This window comes from Centropristis striata, chromosome 2 (assembly GCF_030273125.1).
Source record: "Centropristis striata isolate RG_2023a ecotype Rhode Island chromosome 2, C.striata_1.0, whole genome shotgun sequence".
Classification (NCBI taxonomy): Eukaryota; Metazoa; Chordata; class Actinopteri; order Perciformes; family Serranidae; genus Centropristis; species Centropristis striata.
The window spans coordinates 12,527,396-12,548,333 of NC_081518.1; the positions used below are offsets into that span (position 1 = coordinate 12,527,396).

At 36.9% G+C, this 20,938-nt stretch overlaps 2 protein-coding genes across 3 annotated transcripts; both read left to right on the forward strand.

Moving 5' to 3' along the window:
- cln6a (CLN6 transmembrane ER protein a) lies at nucleotides 1-13,356 on the forward strand. 2 transcript variants are annotated; one of them, XM_059358621.1, is made up of 8 exons: nucleotides 1-207; nucleotides 3,604-3,724; nucleotides 3,836-3,934; nucleotides 5,260-5,448; nucleotides 7,945-8,000; nucleotides 9,235-9,357; nucleotides 11,297-11,582; nucleotides 11,664-13,356. In XM_059358621.1, exons 1-7 carry the CDS (start codon nucleotides 152-154, stop codon nucleotides 11,565-11,567), a joined length of 915 nt encoding a protein of 304 aa, XP_059214604.1. In that variant the 5' UTR covers nucleotides 1-151; the 3' UTR covers nucleotides 11,568-11,582; nucleotides 11,664-13,356. The 2 variants fall into 2 exon arrangements, with proteins under 2 accessions (XP_059214604.1, XP_059214611.1); XM_059358628.1 differs by having other exon boundaries at nucleotides 11,667-13,356.
- A 1,016-nt stretch (nucleotides 13,357-14,372) lies between these two features.
- Nucleotides 14,373-19,901, forward strand: LOC131984292 (calmodulin-like protein 4). Its single transcript, XM_059349154.1, has 3 exons — nucleotides 14,373-14,825; nucleotides 15,976-16,164; nucleotides 19,328-19,901. Exons 1-3 carry the CDS (start codon nucleotides 14,759-14,761, stop codon nucleotides 19,423-19,425), a joined length of 354 nt encoding a protein of 117 aa, XP_059205137.1. The 5' UTR covers nucleotides 14,373-14,758; the 3' UTR covers nucleotides 19,426-19,901.
- Nucleotides 19,902-20,938: the final 1,037 nt, after the last annotated feature.

Here is a 20,938-nt window from a genome sequence, read left to right on the forward strand (position 1 = left end):
ACTAGGAAGTGATAGTGAGAATGATATGTAACGGAAAGATGTTAACTGGAGTTTAGTAACATTAACTTTCCTTTGTTTGGAGCCTGTTTGGACCCCGTGACGGTCAGGGAGTACAGTTAACTAGACCAACGATAGCTACACTGAACAGAAAATGCAGTCAGCACGAAAACGTCGAGGCAACGATTCGCAGAGGGAGACACAAACTAGGTCTGTGCACTTCACATTAACCTAACGTTATCTTTTTATCCGTTTATTGTCAACATTGGAAAGCAGAGTCGGATCAGAAACAGTGGGAGTTATTAACGCCATGCTTATTAGCTCTTGCTACCAGTTAAAGTTAAGTATCCGCTCTGTTCACCTTCATGTGACGTTAATCAGAAACAAATACTCGAGGCGGCGCGACTGCATTCAAAATCAACGGTTGAGCGCGCAAATTAAAGCGAACAGGCGCAGATTCGTTCGAAAACGTCTCAACTTCCGAGGGTAACTTCAACGTTTGTTTTAGTTGACAGTAGAGATGGGCCGTTTGACACTGAGGCTCCGAAGCCTGTTTCACTCTATTGAAGCAGACTGGTTCTAAACACCAAGGAAGGATCTTTGACTTTGGGATACAGCTACTGTGTGGAGGCGTGTATCAAAGCTCTGTGATCATGTGACCGGTGATGTTTGAGGCTTCATACGTCACAACGAAGAACCTGAAGTGAGGGGAATGATTTGAATCTTTGGCGCTGCTTCATTCGTTAAAAGGAGACGCGAATTCCCTCATTTACACAAGCACAAGTTCAAACAGAAGTACTTCTACATTATTGAATCTGAATATTTTCATATTATTTGTTACAACACAATTAAACATGGTATTAGTAAATTAACATTTCAAAGTGTTGTAACACTTTCATGTGAGAACAATGATTCTCAGAAAGAAGACACAGCTGCTTAAGACTGATATTATTGCTTTTGTGTTGGAACTGGAATCAATAAGATGTGTGAATCATTTGGAAGTTTGTGGCTACTATAACTGCAGCTTACCACTAGATGTCACTGGTAGGGTCTGTCTTTGAGGCTTCGAAGCTTCGAATCACTCACAAGCTTCTGTTGAGAAATGCATTAAGGAAACCTTTAAAAATTAAATCATCTGACTCCAACAGTTACCTCTCACCTATTTCTCTGCGCAGATCGTTTGATGGGGAATGATGAGCAGGAGATGTCCAAGTTCTCAGTTTAACATAATTTTATTACAATACGTCAAGAAATGTGCAGCTACAGACTCTGTTTTCAAACTACACGTCCCTGATTTACATGATTAAGGTGGATCAGTTCATGAGGTCTGGACCCCCTATAATTTCCCTAAAACCCAGTTTTATAGCCTAACAATGTTTACTGAGAATGTCGGTAAAACTCTCCAGAAGGTGCTTCCCTCTCGAACCGTTGGTTCATCCATTTTAATCAATATTGTGGACACGTCATGTCACCAAGCAGAGAAAACAGTTATCTCTTCTGCTCAGCACACCATGTCCGTGACCTGACCTGTTACCAAAACATTCAGAACACAACCTCCTGCCTTGTTACGACTTGCAGAGATATTATTGGAGACACAGATTTTGCAATGTCCATATAAAATATAAAACATAAAATATATCTTTTTGTGATTATATAATCGTATTAAGTTTAAGCAGATGGAATAAATGTATTTAGTTTTGATGTATCGAGAGTAATCATAGTTTTAAAACAATATTAGCACATGATCATTGTATCAAAGCATCTTGCATGCACAGAGAGGACACACACACATAGTGAATTACGCATGCATAGAGAGTGACGTTCGTCACACAGAGACAGACAACAGAGACAGAATAACAGATTATTTCTAACACTTCACAAGGCTTCATCTGCCCATCTGTAGTTGACAGACACTGACCGCATAAACACTTGGACTTGCAGTTAGTTGCAAATGACAGACAAATATACGTGTGACGCTGCTGCAGGTCACGTTTACTTACTTCCTCTTATAGATGTCCACCAGTTCCGGCGAGATAAACCTTTTTTTGCCAGGAACTCAGGATTAAAGATAATGAAACTTCCTGGAGTGTTGCCATGTTTGTTATTTACAACCTGCAAATCATAAATCAAAATCATACATTTACTCTGGGTGTCCGGTAGTACACATAGTGTAAATGTATGACATTAGTTAACATGGTGCCAAGTTGTTGCCTCGCAATTCAATTGTCTATATAAATCCAATCCGTTTATAAAAGAGATATTCTTTGTGGGTTTGCTAATGCCATCCAAATGAAGCAAAATAAAGCATAGTTCTCTTCATTTTGTGATGGCCACTTCCTGTTGATCCAATTTTTACAAAAGAAAACCTTCTGCACCACAGACTTTTCACACTCTTTTGGAAGTGGAAACAAACAAACAAACAAAAAAAACACATCTAGATCCTCTGACTTTGGCCTCTTAAAATCATTTAAAAAAATGTGTTGGCATTGGCAGCCTATCTGTGATTCTAAAAGGGGATCCCCAAAAGGTTTTCTGATTCACTCATTTTGAATGGGAACAGTTCATTACAGTTAAAATATTAACTACATTCAAACTAATGTTTGAATTTCAAATAAAAGTGGCGGCCCTACCGCAAAACTCTGCCAACAGTGGTTTCTACTTGCAACAGAATGTTCAAATGAAACTAACTGTCCTAACCTTAACCCTTACCCTAACTGCTGGTGCCAGAGCAGTCTTATTTTCAAAGTTCTTTCACTTGAGTTTTGCAACGAAAGTGTGGCTTTATTTAGTTTTGCAATTTCATGACCCATGTTCATGGCCCTCTACATGAATGATGATTTCCAGCTGACATGAAGGTTGACAACTCTATTAAATAGGCCACATATCTATTTTTCTGGTGTTTACAAAGACCAATGTTCCTTTCACATGACTGGCAGGGATGAAGGATCCACTGTGCATTTAGTCCCATTCCTCCTTTTGTTGTCCCAATGCTGAACCATAGTGACTCACTGTTCAGCATGTAACCGAAAATTGCACAGCTACACAGAAAGCAACATAAGTTGTGGTCAGCAGCAGCAGCAGGGACAAACATCATCTGATTATGAATTCATAGGGTGCACAAAGAAAGGAACACAGTTGGTTTAATGGCAAACATAAAGTTAATTAACTTAACGTAAAAGTGTATAGTGGGCTCTATACAATATATTGCACAATTTTTCCATTGCCCCCTATTGACTATAGTCGGCTAAAATATATGACCTAAGTGCAAATACATACAGAAAGGGTTTGATTTAATTACAAGGGTTCATTTGATTACATACAGTCTTTATACACATTATTGCTAAACATAGTGCTTTGTTACATTTATATGAAGGATGTGGACTAGCATTCAAAATACCTTAGTGATAAAGTAGAAAATTACAATGCAGTGAAGGCCACCATCTGTTTTAACCTTAATGCACTGCAGTAGTAAACACTATAATAAAAGTTACTTTACTACAGGGTTTCCAGCATGTCTATTGACCGCTCAGCCTCTGTGTTGCCCTTTGCTTTTGTAATGTTGCTTTACTACGATGACTTACAGTCACTGTAAATGTATGTTGACAGCACTCCTGGTGGTTTGAAGGAATATGTACCACAGCAAAAAAGGCAGCACTTCCACTTTGACCTATGGTTCTGCCTGACTCTGCAGAATTGGATACTGGACTTTGGAAGGCCTATTGTCATGGTAAGGAAGATCAATGTTTACCTCATTTAATTTTAGTATTGCAAAAAATGCTAAAATGGTTTGTTGCAACACATTTCATGGAGTTCGGTTCATTGGTATCTTATGTATTAGATTATCCTTCCTTTGGAGTGGTTTCCCCTGAACAAGCCCAGTGCTGGGGACTATTTCCACATGGCCTACAACGTCATAACGCCATTTCTAATGCTCAAGGTAAGTGTTAACACAATAAAGTGCTTTGGTGATTTGTGAAAGAGACTAATAAAGATAATAAAGTTACTATTTCAGTATAACCAAAAAATGTCAATATGCAATCGGTTTGTCTCCATATCAGACTGATAAAGACCAAACATGACTGAACACATTTCTTAATGAAATAGCTTTTAGTTTTGGAGAAGCAGGTTCACAAAACATGCAAACCAGCCCACTAACTAACCAGAGGTGTGGGCTTGTATCACACGACTTAGAGTAGAGTCAGACTCAAGTCACAAATTTAATGATTTTAGACTTATATGGTCAGGATTAATAAAGACTTGGAACCTAAAATAGACTTAAAGACCGATGACTTGTGACTTCACTTGTATTTAAGCCTTTTACTTGAAAATAGTAAATACCTTCCTTCATGCCCAAAGATGAAAACCTGTTATATTTAAAAACTGCCATGGATTAATTTCCCTTCATTTCCTAAATCAAGTAACTTGATTAATTCCCAACAAGTTGATAATTAATTCCCCAGAACTAAATAAAGATGAATACAAATTAAAAAACATTCATGATGTTTGTAGACTTAATATTGTTAAAATTGCATTATATTTGGTGAAAAGCGGATTATGACTTGAAACTCAATGTGATGAACCTAAAACTTGACTTGCCTGACTTGACTTGGGACTTCAAAGGACCTCAAAGACCAATTAGCAGACAGGTATAATGGACCCCTACATGGTCAAAAATGCTGCAAGTGACAAGGAGTACAAAAACATTTTTCATTTAATTTCATATCAGTATAATCACTTTGGTATTCATATGAGCAATATGGATTTTATTTGCAGCACAACCAGCTTCTTACATCAGAAGTCACACATACAGCAGGAAGCTAAATAACTTACTGTAGGTGCCAATTATATATGGCATTTACTGTTCTATGTATTTTATGTATGTGATTGATTTCAACACCTAGCACTTATAGGATTTTTGTCAGTATATTGTACACATACAATGTGTTTTATTTTGCTGAATATTACTTATTGATTATGCAGTGAACTCATTTCCCCTTGAGCTGTCAGACTAGCTAACTCTATTGGTTTTCCTCACATTAGGAATCAAGTAAAGATTGCGTGCATTGTCTTTAGCATTGAAAAATGGGCATAAAACAGGTTGAAATATCTAAAGTGAAGCTTGAAGTCTCCTGCTTTTCTTACAAAAAAGTTGATATTACTTCCTAACGATGTAATCACAACAATCAATAAGTAGGAATGGATTACTTGTTTCCGGAGGTTTCAGTGAGATACATACTTAATGTGTGTGTCTGCTCCATTCAGCTGATTGAGCGCAGTCCCAAGGCGCTGCCTCGCTCAGCTGTCTACCTCTGCATCATCACGTTCGTCATGGGAGCCAGCATCCACCTGGTGGGAGACTCCATCAACCATCGGCTCATCCTGAGTGGCTACCAGCTCCACCTGTCAGTGAGAGAGAATCCAATCATCAGAGACCTCAAACCTGCCTCACTGGTGAGTATCTATTTTATTAAGTAGAGCCGAGTGCAGCTTTAGAGGAACCCTGGGATACCCCTGGGGAAATGGTCGAAGTCTAGTTTATTTTTAAGATTTTTTGCTGGCCACATTTAGCTCGTGGGTGAAAAAACTACTGGTTTCTTTCATAGACAGTATAGAAAGATAGATGGGCTCACAGCACCCGAAAGTGAAGAAAAAACATATTGATCGCCCCCTGCTGGCAGGCTGCTGTAGAGGTCATAAACCATGCACCCTCAAAGTTAGTGGATGGGATATGAACTAAACACTAACAGTACACGCCAAATAAATATTGCCCAAAGATGTTTTCTGTTGGTTTTATTTATTATTTGATGATTTGATATGGGAGTATAAAGCCATGATTTGAAACTTGCATTGTGCTCTAAATGATGTCGCAATTCAAGTCTATGGTTTTGACACAAATTTAATAGAATCGAGCAATATGCTGTATTTATTTTATTATCATTATTATTATAAAGTTTATTGTAGACCATACAATTGGAATTTTTTTATGTTCCTCGCAATGCCTCTTCAGAGACAGTTCACTCACAAAAAAAGGGAGGGCGGGCGTCTTGTCGCACAAAACACATGTTTGATCCAACAGAATTTATCCTGCTGTGAAGAAGTTCAGCTCATTTTTCTGTCTGCTCCGTCATTGCTGTCACGTCTTTTTTTGTCATCTTGATTCTCATAAAGCATTATATTTTTGACAATGATGTGGTTGTCAATAAGACAATATAGGTCAGTGTATGTATGACACATCTGGGGCAGGGTATCACAACTCATGACTGCTACAGTGTAGAGGTTTATATAATGCACATTCGTTTAATGTCAAGAGTGGCACAGTCTTGTTTTTACCCCAAGCCCTGAAGGTTGATGTCTTGTTGTATCGTTTGACTTCTTCCTTCTTCTTGATTCTGTTTACATGCACACAAGCAGAAAAATGGATGGGAAAAGTCAGGTTGAAAATGATGATGCATTTAGATGTATTTTTAGTTTAGGGTCAGTATTATTCATGTTTTATTTATTTAATTTTGATACACACAGAGAAGAACACACAGCTGCAAAAAAATAAATTTTTCCATGTCACCACACTGCTGATGCTTAATCAGCTTCATTTTTGTCTTTGTTTCCACCATCATCGTCTGATGTATAGGGTCTATCTATCTTGTATTAATTGATCTTTTGCAGAATACTTGATGACGAGACATTAGTTGACTTGTAGCATACCTTTCTTTGAGTTAAGTAGTCAAAGCTTAAATGAATAATTTGCATTGCATTCTGCCTCTTTTCTATGAGTAATACATTTATTTTTTTTAATTCAAGTGATAAACAGACCGATAAAGGTTTTTCTTTACTGGGATCATTTTGAGTTTAGTCTACTCAAATTAAAACTTAAGTGAACAGAAGTGATTATGTAGTGTTTGGGGTATGCTGTTTAATTGAAGATATGTTGATTCAAATCAAATGTTCAATTGTTTCTCATATTTGCTTGTTTTTAAGAGCATTTGTTTACAAATCCGCAGAGCTTTATCTACAGGTGAACACAGTGTGTGCACTCACAATACTTTCAGCTGTCATACACACTGATGCATGTGGAAAAGCAATTAATTATTTGAAATGCGTCAGTCCAGTTAATTACAAGTAAGCCAAGTGCATCACCTCCAATAGATGATTGCTGATTAAATGCTACATTATAAAACTGTATGAAGACGTACTAAGGGGCATTGATTTAAAAGCTCTGTGTGTTGCAAAAGGTTGATTAGTGCATTAGCCTTTAAATGAGGATTTACCTCAGAGGAAGCCAAACATAACAAGTGTTGCTGTTATTTTATATTATGAAAGAATGCTGTAGACGTGGAAAGATTCGACACAGAATTTTTAAAATAAATACTTAAAGAAAAAGATACTAAACAGGAAAATGTGCACTAAGCCAAGAGGGTTTAAGGAGTGCTTGAATGTCATTTAAACCTCAAAAGTGGGTAAGCTGAAGCATAAACAATACATTCTACCTCGAAGGGTGACAAAAACCAAAACAAGGTGTCTTTGGCCGTCTTGGCATATTTTGTTTCCTTGTTTGTTGTCATGATCATGGTGGTGGAGGGAGAACAAATATCATACATGAACATAAACTTGAAATTAGCAGTTGATAATGTAGGAAACTGCAGACAATCATATATAATTTTGCATGAATGTTCCAAAGCATAAAGTGACTGCATGATGTGGAGGTTGAACAAGTTCTGAGAATTTTGATTGTGATCTGAGAAATGTTGCAGAGCGATAATAAAGTGTAAGTGGTACTAGAACAGCAGGTGGCACTGTTGCTTAACACAGACTGGAGGAAGACTGGAGCGCTTCCCTATCAATGCAGAATAACTTTCTGCCATACAGTATGCTGTGCCATTAAAATTACTTTAAAAAAATGTTGTAATGCCCTGTAGTAATATTTTATTTCCTTTTGTGTTTTCTTCACAGATTGACTCCTTTGAGCTGCTGTATTTTTATGATGAACAGCTGGGACACTTGATGTGGTATGTTTTTTATGATATTATTGGTGTTGTACATATATAGCACAGGAATACTGGCTCAAGTGCTTTGCTATAAACCAAAGTTTGTTTACCTTATCTTGTTTTAATTTGAATCATAAATCTGGTTGTAATGGATGTTGTGTCTCTAAAAAACACATGGATGTAAGAAAACTACTTAAAGTATAGTTCCAAAGAATTTAAACACAACCGAGACACAAAGATCTGCAGCCAGTTATCAATGGGCTGGAATCTGTGGCTGTTTTCCATCTATAAATACAGAACAGATTTTTAGGATGAGTAGTCTGAGCATGTCTGTGGTGACAGTTAACACCAGCTGTGTAAGGCTGAGAGTGCTGACTGGAAAATGAATCCAACAACACGTAAGAGAAGAGGGGCAGAATAAAGTTTGTCTGAACACTGGGTTTATTTAAAGACAAAAACTTTGGTTGAATGGCGTTTCATTATGAGAAGAAGAGGCATTTCCCTCCTTGTCTCTCTTTTTTTTTTTTTTTACCTACATAGACCTTTAGATTTATAGTTCAGGGCTGACAGAATCTCAGTTTTCACTAGATGATAATGTGGTGTTAAGTGTGTCAATGCTGTGACTGGATTAAAAATGACATGTCTTGACAAAACACTTAATGCTACAGTAGCACGTGTTTCTTCGTGTTATACGGGAGGCTGGGGCTCATGTGGTAGATTGGTCAACCACTGATTGGACAGTGGGTAGTGCAACCCCTGGCTACAAGTCTACATGACGAAGTATCCATAAGCAAAATACTAAACCCCAAATTGCTTCTGAAGCAATGGCTTTGGTACAAATGTAGTCCAGTTAAAAAAAATCGAAATCAATCCCATTTGGTTAAATTTGATGTATTAAATACATTCATTGACTAATTATTTCAGCTGTAGTTGGTTTATTCGATTTTTCAATACAATGGTTAATTAAGACTTTAAGCACTGTAGTGATTTTAAATTGTGCTTGAGGTTTCCTGATATGGTGATCTGAACTGAAACCTGTTTTCGAAAACCATGGTACAATATTTATTGTACTATTCTCTAACATATCAGTACAAGCCTTTATCTAACAGACTTTCATGACACTGAGTTAAATCATCTTTAGAGTGAAAAGTGCGCCTTTTCTTAGTCAGCCTTGACAGTTTGGAATTATCAATTAATACTTTAATCTCACCCGAATCAGTTCACTTTTCAGTTTTTGCTTCACAATTTGTGCCAGGTATATTCCCTTCTTCATCATCCTGTTCATCTATTTCACCGGCTGCTTCACCAAGGCCAAGGAGCAGAAGAAGATTCCCGTCTCTGGTTGGCTGTTGCTGGGACCCAGTGCCCTCTACTATTGGTCAGTCGCCTTCACTTGTTTTTGGAAACCTTCTGTGCAAGTGAAAAGTTTTTAGTCGATGCATCATCCTTTGCAAAGACCTGAGTGATGTGAAAATATGATAAGTGAAGTCTGATTAGTTGGTCTGATGACATTTTTAAGATGCCTTCCTTGAAGTGCTTTGTATTCTGTGATGACTTGTGTGCAAAGCAACAGAAGGAAAATGTGAAAATTGAGGAGGCATCAAAAGCAATACAAAAATATGACATATGTCATACTTCCATACGGTGGCATTAAGAAGAGCATTGTAGTCTCGTATCAGATGATTGACAGTAAACAGAGTGTCATATATTGTTCGTAAAAGTGTTTGTAGAAGGTTGTTTACATAATGACAGAAAAGAAAATGAGAAAAAAACAATTTAAGTTGCTGTGTTTACTGACTGGAACAAATTTTGTGATTTTCTGAGCTGTATTCTCGATACAACAAAATAAATTGCACCATATGGCCTTTTTTGTAGGGAACAGAACAAGCTGCTATTTTTATCTTATCAGAAATTCAAATCAATGCTGCTGTCCTCGCTTTTTGAAAAAGCAATGCTCCTCAATTTGAATCCAACTGCTGTTGTAATAAGAGAAGTGAAAGTTTTCTTTTTGTCTAAAGTTTCAGCAGTATTCAGTGGATATTGACAAAATCGAAAATACATAATTTTCCTAATACCTCAAATTCTGTTTGTATATTGTATATAAATGTATATTGTTTTGCTGCCAGCTTTGCTGGTTGCTGGAGACTGATATCTGCCTTGTCTGCAATGTCATGGACCTAGATGCAACTCCACTTTACAACAAGCACCGGAAACTCTGTGCACGGTTAGCGATGCCGGTTTGTTAACGATCAGCGGCGGACACCAGGTGTACAGTTAGCATGCTGGTTTGTTTACAATAAGCGGCGGACACTGTGGATGGTAAGCCACAGCAGCTGCTGAACAGTGAGGAAATTAAACTGCGTGTCTGTCAATGAAAGAGGGCGGAGACAGATAAATTCAGTTTGTCGAAGGAAACCTACTCGCGACCAGGTTAGGTTCTCCGAGACAGTTACCGCAGCAATTCAGCCAGAGTTAAAGTTACCTCCCTTTCTGGAACAGGAAACTGGAGTTTCCCTCATTTCAGGGTTAACATACTCAGAGTTTTAATATCTGTACAGGCCTGAGCGCTTGTGCCTTCAGCCATGTTTTCACAGGATAGACAGTGCAAACTGTACATGCGCACCCGCTTCTGAGCGAGTGCTGTTCAGTACTTCTCCAGGAATTTAGGAATATCACCATGAGTGTTTCAGTAATCAGTTGTGTTAATCGATCACAGTTTTAACAATAATTAAAGTTTGAAACTGTAGTACTAATCATCGGGAATTTTACCGCGGTTTATCGTCATACAGGTAATCGTTACATCCCTAATATGTATTGAGCTTTTTACTTTGCGTCAATTATATTGGATCGATATATTGACACATATCTACATATTATATCTATTTACACCCCCAACTAATCGCATCACTTTTAAGTGATTATGTCTCCAGTCTGATCTGGAGCTCACAGCTGATTGGTATGTGATTTGTTTACATGTGGTATAAGTGCGATTTTGTAACAGATTCAGTGTGGACAGAGATCGTCTGGTGCAATGTGATTGCTCTTACATAAAACTACTAACAAGGCCTGTGGATTATCTTGAGTAATCAGGTCATAATTTGTGGAAAAAGACATTGCTGTTAAGTTTTTCAAATACAGTCTAATTATATTTGAGACAAAGCAGATATCTCTATGGGAAATAACCAAACACTCACACCAATCTAGATTGATAAATAGTGCTACAGTTAAAAAATTTGAGGTTTAAGGGTGAATTGTCCCTTTGAAACACAGCGTTTCCCTAGGAGTATATCACATCTTGTGCTTACTTTCTACTCCAGGTACCTCGTCACTGAAGGACAAATCACTGAACTTTTCCTCCTCACCTTCCTTGCCATGGTTGTCATGATGATACATCAACAGCGTAAAGGCTTCAGCCCGGACAGCAATGGCCTGTTCCTATTCTGTAGTTTCAGTGTTACTATTTTTCTGGTGGCGCTTTGGGTTGGCTATCTGTGGAACGACCCGGTGCTACGCAACAAGTACCCCGGACTCATTTATGTGCCAGAACCTTGGTCCTACTACACTTTACATATCAAGGAAAACCACTGATTTACAGCTGTCCAGGTATGTATACCTCTGTGCTGCAAGAAAAAATACTCAGTTTATATAAGCTGAAAAAGGCATTTCTCTTTTTTTTTTCTTCAGCAGGTTTCCTGCAACAGAGTCAATGGCTGTACTCGACCGATGAAGGTTGTTGATGTGCACCATATCACTGTAAACAAAAGGTTCTTCAGCCTCAGCCATGTATTCAGAAGGGAATTTGTCTTCTGTTTTTTTCTATATTGATACACAACCTTGGTTAGAATTGTGATGTTGATCTGAATTTGCACATGCAATCAGAGCTGTAAAAACGTGATCTTGTGGCATCTGGCACTATGGTAGATATCCTACATTAGTCCAGCACTGACAGACTTCAGGTAAGCAGGAATGACTGAGCTCTTTAATTAGTCTTTGGGGTGGGAAGGGTTGTATTACATTTATCCCGTTTTAGTTTTATGAACCCTCTTGCTCATTATCTGAGACAGAAAGGTGAGCGAGCATGTTCTTTAATAATTATCTACCTTAATTAGCCTTAATGGGACCGGCCAACCCACTTTGTCATACAGTTTGCTAGATTTTTTGTCGGATGGTGAGAACAGTTGACACTGGTCTGTGTTTTCACATGGCATGATTACAGATTTGCAAAGAGACCAAAAGGAGAAAAACAGTCCCAACAGTCCCCTGTTTTTTAGCCTGCTCCACACAAATTGCCCAACCCTTGTTACCCAGAAACCAACCAGTAATACAAGCGTACCCCAGGTTTACTGTATGCCAGTTAGTTTTGCAATAACTAGATTTAACATGATAAGGATATGCACTGATACGCACTGTCTTTTACCCTGAACAACCTTGGTTCTTTGAGTCCTTTTGGCCCCCTTGCAACTTTGGTAATTACAAGGTTATGAATGAACAAACTCAAGGTGAATATCTGAACAGTACATCAACTGAAAAAGTAGAAAACAAATTAACCATTTCCATCTGACGGACTTCTTCTGGGTATTGAAGGCCAAAGCTGATGGACAAATAAAAACACATTTGCACTTTGTATTTCAAACAGCCAGAAAGTAGTAAAACAACAATTTAGATTATAAAAACGAAACAATCAACTAAAGTTTTGTAAAACAACAACATAAAAAAGCCAAATATAATAATATAAAGCCAAAAGATCAACAAGCTCAACATAGATAAGTCTGATGGTGAAATTCTGCAGTATTACTGTCCGTAAACAACAGGGTCTGTTTGTAAATCAGAAAGAAAAGTGAATAAAAAAGTGATTTAAAAATGAAATACTAAATAGAAAATAGTTTCAAAGCTATAAGTTAAAAAAGAAGACCTCTCAGGCAGTTAATGTTTCACACGTTAGATATGCAAATATGTTACCATTTATTTATACAAGAGCTATTCATCGAGCCCTTTTGCCAGCATGCACTCCTTGACAACACATTGTTCTTTATTGCATTTTTTTTTTTACACATTGCAGTGTTCACAATGAAAATAAGTCTATTGTTCCAATGCTTTTATATTATTCAAAGGCAACGGAAGCATGAGCAGGTTGACAAACAAATGAAAAAACCTTTTTTTTTGAAAGACGATTTTACTGATTGTTACTTTGCTGTTTTTCTTTCCATGTTCTCATTGTAAATTGATCACTGTTGTTAATGTAAGTTATGTTCTATGTTCTTAATAGTGTTTCTTTGCTTCGGATCACTTTGTTGCTGATAAATTAATGTATAATTACTGGTTCCACACTGTTTAAATTTTAAATATGTTTTTATACTAATAAAAATGTTCAAATTGACTTGTACTTTGTGGTTGTTACTTACATTTTTCTGAAGTTTGGAGACGTCATATAACATACCTGGTCATATGGTTTGGGGGAGTAGTTTTTCTTGAATAACTTAATAAAATTCTCAGGCAGTTAAAAGAAAAAGCTAAAAAAGACCAAGATTTAAAGAATCTTAAAAACACTGATATAACGGGGATATGACGCCATTGACAGGCGACATTTACTTATGTAACTATGGTTCTATGAATCCTGGATGGCCGCGAGCATGAGCACTGAATGACTTCGTTCTTGTGCATGTACAGGTCGAGTAGTTATACCAACAAAGTACTTGGAACTTGGTAGGAGGACCACGTCCAGTGGGTGAGGAGTGGCAACATTCACCAGCTAAAATCTGTTGAAGGTGCTTGGCGATGCCCATGAGGCCGCATCACATATGATATCATATATATATATATGTACATATATATACATACATACATATATTTGTGTATATATATACATACATATATGTGTATATATGTATGTATATATATATGTGTATATTTATGTATATATATATATATGTATACATGTGTGTGTATATATATATGTGTATATATATGTGTGTGTGTGTGTGTGTGTATATATATATAACAGCTTACCTGGTAGTAGCAATTTCCTCTTGTCATGTGACACTGTAGTATCATATAGTGCCTGGTAATAATTCTGCCTTTTATCGGAGCGGTGGGGTGGAAAGCGAAAGGACAATGCAGCACGGTGGATCTGGTATCTGTGTTTCCACAGCAACAGCTATTAAGTTACGTCAAGGATTATGGGTGGTGGACTTTAAACAGAGGTGGAGGGACAGGTGACGCAGACCACAGGAAACTTCTTCCTGGAAAGAAATAGCAGCTGCAATAATGGTAAGAGCAGAATATTCTGCCTATTACGCTTGTTTTCATGTATTTTCTTTTGTTAAGAGTATTCATTGTGTACTAACCTGCCCACATTACTCTCATCTTGAAGGCTAAATTCTTCACCCCAGCTCAAATCAATGGTAAGAGTTTCCCACAGTACTGCATGTTGTTTTACATGTTGTTTTCATATTTATCTATGTTTGAAACATACTTTTCACCAGTCTATCTTTTCCACAAGTACTGTAATTTAAAAAAAATAAATTCTACTTGAAAAATAAATAAGCAAGCACTTAAGGAACAAAGGCTGACCTTGTTTTAGTCTTCTTACTTCCTGTGGAATAATTCCTGTGTACTGTATTTCTGCATGAACCTGTTATTGTATAATGGATAAACTTTTCTGAAAATGTTTCTTACTAAATAATACTTTTTCCATTTCCCGCTCAGAGTTCAAGGAGTGCTTCTCCTTGTATGACAAGAAGCAAAAAGGCAAGATTTTTGCCAAAGACCTTATCACAGTTATGCGCTGCTTGGGTACAAGCCCCACATTCGGGGAAATTGAAAGACATCTGCAAGTTCACAAAATCGGTAAAGTACAACAGTAAGGTTCTAAAGAATCATGATGTTTAAGATGTCAAAACAAGGCTTACGTTAACACTTTGAGTTTGTTTTTAACTTTAATTGTCTATGAATGTGGTTATTTTGGGTGGTGCATTTGGACAACTGTAATGCACAATTACCCCTTGAAATGATTAAGGCACTTTCAAATGACAAGGTAGTGCTAATAAATGTAAACCGTACTTTGGTGTTTCATTTTTACAACTTAATCTTAAGATTTCATTAAACCAATTTCTTTTTTCAAAATGAACAGAATCTTTGACAACGAGGAAGATTTTAGGTTGATAATAATGGGAATAAATATGAAACTGAATTTAAATCTAAACTAAAAGATCACGTTTGAAGTGAGATCAAACACTAAGCTGTGTTTCTGTAAAATACACAGCTATTTCTTCTCAAGGGGGTCGTAATACACTGTTGTCGTTGATAACCATGATATAAATATATGAAATATGTAAATACAAATTTTTAATATTGATATCATGTAATAATGCACCTATGATTAAATCATGTAAATAATCCAGCCCCTTTTTAAATAATTTCAGTTTCTCTCTGTTCTTGCTTTGTTATATAATTATGGTTTTAGACTATCTCCCTACACCTGATTTTATTTTTAATCCATTTCCAAAAAAGAGGCAAAACAAAAAAAAACTAAGTTTAAGATGAATTAGACTGATAGTATTATAATTATCATTTAATGTTTTCAATCTAAAAAATATCAATATCATTAATTTATTTTGCCATGATAATCTTGTAAAGAAATCAAATACCACGACAGCCCAAATTCCTCATTATATACATTATTATTATTATTATTATTAATAATGGGTTATTGTAAAATACTGAGTATAAGGCTTTTAAAAAGGCAATTATGAATCTAAAAAAGAAAAAATGACTATCAAGAGGCATTAACACTGATGAAACCTACTGCTTTTTAAAATAAATTTCAAGTCAGTTTTTTTTTTTATAGCTCAAAAATGTGTTCAGTATACAGAAAGACGCCTTGTATCCCTCGATCGGAAATAATCTACATGCTTTAATTGGAATTTTAACTATTTATCAATTTCAATGCATAATATTTTCACAATGTTTATCACAGACTTTACATTTATGCATTCAGAAAAGACAGGTGAGCTGGACTTCTCTACGTTTCTGACGATGATGCACAGACAGATGCAACAGGAAGACCCCAAGGCAGAAATCCTGGAGGCTTTGAGGATGACTGACAAACAGAAGAAAGGATACATCCAGGCATCTGAGCTCCGGGCCAAGCTCACCAAGTTGGGAGAAAAACTGACGGACAAAGAAGGTAAAGTCATCCCTGATTCTGAATCCAGTGTGTTGGAGGATAGCCAATCCAATGAATAACATATCACTGTCCTCATACTTTATGACTGCAGTCAATGTCAAACTCCAGGGGGAAAAATGGGGATTCATAAATAGTGGTTGGAGATTTGTATTCGAGAAGACTGTCACGGATGCTTGTACCCATGAGATGACAAAAATCAATACATATTTCAGTCAAAAACATGGCTTCCAGCCCGGCCTGTCTCTACCCCTTTTCCCCTTCCTCACCTGATGAGTCTACCTTTCATATGTCACATTCACTACATTTTCCTGTGGCCCTGTAAGCCCCCAAATTACAAAAATCCACTGTAACTCTAACTACAGCGAGTCTGGCTGTAGACTTCAGTTCAGTATCGTCCTGGGAATTGCAAGCTGCTCACTTAAATCCACTACAATTTGTCCCATTCGTAGCTGTAAGCTGACCACTTTTTGTAATGCGTCTTACCTTCTGACATTTACTCAATTTCCTAAAAGTTGCTATCTTGTTTTTTTGCTGTGTACCTGATTGTATCTTCAGGTGTATCCTCCTGAATACAGACTGGAAAGCTGTAGTCAAACATAAAAATATGCTTTAAAATTTGCAATTCTATGACTAAAGTTGAATCGATTGCTGTTATTTGAAATTATTTTGGTGATGTAGATTAATTCAAGAACAGCTGTCGATCTTTGCTCAGTATTTTAGTTCATGCTCATTTTTCCCAGTTTGGGAATTCTACTGCAAAGGCACATTACAGTTTGTAAACAAAAACATTTGAAGTTGGCCCCTAACAGTGTTGTGGTCGGGTCACCAATTCTCAAGTTACAGTCAGTCTTGAGTCCCCAGTGTCGGAGTCCGAGCCACCAACGAAGAGGCTGAGTCGAGTCATCAAGGCTGAGTCTGAGTCAAGTTCTCAAGTTCTCCATTCAGGCACCTTCAAAGAGCTGATACACAAATAAAAAAGGTCGACATTAAACATAATGACACACTCTTACCATTTCAGAGAGTTTATTTAGTTCTTCCAAAATCAACTAGTGGTTCCAAAATCCACAGAAATGTGCAAGTCTGAGTCAATGTGTGGCAGAATGCACAAGTCCGAGTCGTTAAAGTGCGAGTCGCAGAAAATCGGGCTTTGAGTCAGAGTCCAGAACTCGAGTACTCCATCCCTACTCTCGGACTCAACGACGCCAGAAGTGCTTGCCCCCTCGCCAACAAGCTTTGTCTGTTTGGCATTTTTACCTCACTATATTTGCCTTTTTTCTGATGCTGTGACTGCAGTTTTCGTAGCTTCCTCTCGGATGTGTGCTTAAGGCCTGGTACCTAGTTGCACCCTTGTTATAGAGTCCAGCCATTGCCAGGTGCTAGAGACCCACATCCAGAAACCAAACACAACACAATGAAAAGAGAAAATACAAGCAACGGGTAGAATATCTGCAGATATAGTCGCTGCCACACACTTCTAATGGGGCATAAAATGTCATAAAATGTTTGTGTTTGTTCTTTAGGATAATCCTAGTCACTTTGGCTTTTAGCAGCCAGTAGATTCTAAATTTTCTGACATGTCAACAGTGAGGTTTCATTTCATATATGATGTGATGATAGTCGAACCAAAGCATCAAAAATGAGTTTGATTCCTGCAGGGAAGCGAATACTCTGACAAATGTCTGGGTTTGAGTCTGAAAATCAGAGGTCCATCATTCATGCAGTAACTGGCTTCAAAGGGACCAAAATATTTCATTTAGAGAACTATCAGTGCCTCTGCATGGGTGCTGTGCACATAAAGCGTTTATATTTAAATGAAGCTCAGCTGCCTCTTCATGAGGAAACATCCATCAAATTGTTGGATTCCTGAACTATTGAAGCAGATTGTGACAGTTCCTACTGTTAATGCAGTGATATGCCAGTTTGAGTATTCAGGAGATTGTTGACTTGAAAAATAAGGCTAAAGTAGATGTCAAAGCCCTACTATGCAGTTAAAAATGAATTGAAATCATGAGAAATACATGTATAGAATATATCATTCTAGTGTCAATGTAATGGAAGCATAAACTGGCCCTTAAATATATGATTGTTTATGTAAAACCACCAGTTTGTGGACAAAGTATTCATAGCTTTTACTTGAAAAGCAACTGAACAGTGTAAAAATATTACATTGTATTTAAAAATCCTGCATTGAGGTTTATAAAATAGGTAACTAGAAGAATGCACTCAGTAGAGTGCAGGTATCAACCAGGTATCTAAACTCCATTCAGAAAACATTTCAAACGTAATTTCGTCTTGCAGACAGAATGGCATCATGATTATATGACAGCGTTTGGTTTTCTGATATATGTGATGATGACAAAAAGTAATGGCAGCATTGTTTGCACTGGCATGACAGATAACCCTAGTGGAGATAACAAATAGAGCAAAATTAAGTATTTATAAAGCAGAAAAATGGACCCTTCAGTATCCAGTAACTACAGTTCTCTAATAGATTAAGTAGCATAAAATACAAGCACTACGCAAAGAGAAAAACACCTCAAAATTGTTCTTAAAGTAATAATCTTGAAAACTTTCATTAAATAAATGTCTGTTCATCAGGTCATTATCTATTGTCTAATGAGGTAACAAAACGGTTATTGATCCTTTGGCCTACAACTGAAAGCTCATGCAAAATCAAAAGCAATGCACGGTTAGGGGAGGGGGATCAAAAAACAAGCAGAGCACATGAATAAATAAGCTGCCTTTAGTAAATGTGTTGCATTCCATCGCTGTGTTATACATCTCAAGATGACAACAGAAATTATTTATAAACTGGTATGACTCATAAAGGTTTAGAATTCATTTTGGTTCTCTGGTAGTTAAGACATAATTGAACTCACCACATTAGAAACATTATAAAAAACCCAGTTATAAGGTGAAGCATTTCAGTTTGGCTGATAGAAATGCCAAACACAGTCTGGCTCAGCGCACAGGTTCTCATTGGTGGCAGCTCTTTACTTTGAAGGACTTGTCAGACAGTCAAAAACTCCCAAAGGCAAAGACCAGGAGGGACTTTCCAATCCTTTGACTTCTGAATAACGGTGACAGCCAAATTAGTTTTCTGGCAGCGCTCTTTCTTGTCAGTTCCACTTATGAAGCTGTTTTCTCTCTCTTCTTCTTCTAGTGGATGAACTCTTCAAAGAGGCAAATGTGAAGTCAAATGGGACCATCAACTATGAAGAGTTCACCCGGATGGTGACGCTCCCACCTGTCGATTATTGATTTTTCAGCCATTGCCTTTACATAGAACTTGATTTTTGGAAATGTGTCTAAATCTCATAATATATTAAATCTACATGATGTACCGGCAGAAAGTATTCTTGACTTTTTTAAGTGATTAAATGCAGAACCTCTTTACTCTTGACTAACACAATACATATTTTGGCATTTTATTCCTAAATGGGATATCATTTTTTCATTTCAAGCCTGACCCTCCTCAAAAATCCTATTTTGCACATTTGCGAGGGATAGATTAAACTTTTTTTTTCTCCATGAAGTAGTTTCTTATTACTGTCAACTTTCCACACGAGTATTAAACTGCATTTTATTCCTACACTTGTGTGATGAAAGCTGAGTTTGAATGAAGACACACTTATTCTGATGGATTGTTTTATTTCTTTGCACACTACTGTATGTAAAGCCCTCATCCATATCTTTCTTTCTGACAGTTTCAGCTGTTCTGTCTTCTCAAGTTCCGTGTGAATATATATGTCAGGCATTTGACATTTGTGAACATTGCATTTACATAAGAGACTTGTAATTTGCATTTTTCCCCCAGAGGTTTTATTTTGTAGTATAAAGCACAGTACATAAATATCCATATGTAATGACACATCACTGATTAATACATTTTCTCCAACATGGGTAATTGTTGTAAGGCCTATTAACAGTTCATTTAAATAAGGTTTACAGTGGGATTTTGTTAAAGAGATTGTAGTTAGCCAGCTGATTTACTACTTGTGCTGAGTAGCTATATTAACCACGTGGCTAGAGTCTTGATTCTTGTGCTTGGAAACCAACATGACCATTAAATGTACAAATATGAATCTTTATAAACAGAAAACATACAGAAACAATCAGTCCAACAAACAAAAAGTTAAAATCTTGCATGTTCCCTGCAGTCAAACATCAACTGTTCTAATGTGGGAATCATTTATAATGGAATGCATCGATCAGCCTGTTCAGAAAATAATTTACCTGTTCTGATTGCCCTGACAGCCCTCCTCTGATTGGCCAATCATTTTAATTATTGTGATTGGGCATGGCCGATGTGTCAATTGTCTCTGCTTAATTATAAAATAACAGGTGTGTATGTGGGAACTAGCAGTTCTGCTCTATGTGCCTCGCATTTTTGCAGAAGCACCCGGACCGTCTCAAGCATAATATAAAACATGAGTCACTGTGTATAATTGGGACCTTAGAGAAATATTTAAAACACTGGATTAAAATGTTGGTCTTGTGTCCCTGTAAACTCCACATGTTCGTACTAGAATTAAAAGCTTGAGAGGCATAACAATAGCAGGGGCTTATTGTATGAGCAACTGCATCCTGATCATTTCAAATGAATGCAATTTTGATACATCAAAATAAACAAAGCACCATGTGAACACGATTTAAATTTACATTTCCCAGCACCCTTGTAAAAAATGAATAAAAAAAACAGCCCTTTACATGAATACATAACATACTGTATGTAGACAAGGCAGGTAAAATTTACTTTTAATACACATTCAAA

Bases quoted from the DNA above. Each gene is read 5' to 3' on its own strand.
- cln6a (XM_059358621.1), top strand. From the start codon at position 152: ATGCAGTCAGCACGAAAACGTCGAGGCAACGATTCGCAGAGGGAGACA. The intron at 3,935-5,259 runs GTAAGTGTTAAC...TGCTCCATTCAG, and splicing joins CGCCATTTCTAATGCTCAAG to CTGATTGAGCGCAGTCCCAA. The intron at 5,449-7,944 runs GTGAGTATCTAT...TTTTCTTCACAG, and splicing joins ACCTCAAACCTGCCTCACTG to ATTGACTCCTTTGAGCTGCT.
- LOC131984292 (XM_059349154.1), top strand. From the start codon at position 14,759: ATGCGCTGCTTGGGTACAAGCCCCACATTCGGGGAAATTGAAAGACAT. The intron at 14,826-15,975 runs GTAAAGTACAAC...TTATGCATTCAG, and splicing joins TCTGCAAGTTCACAAAATCG to AAAAGACAGGTGAGCTGGAC. The intron at 16,165-19,327 runs GTAAAGTCATCC...TTCTTCTTCTAG, and splicing joins AAAACTGACGGACAAAGAAG to TGGATGAACTCTTCAAAGAG.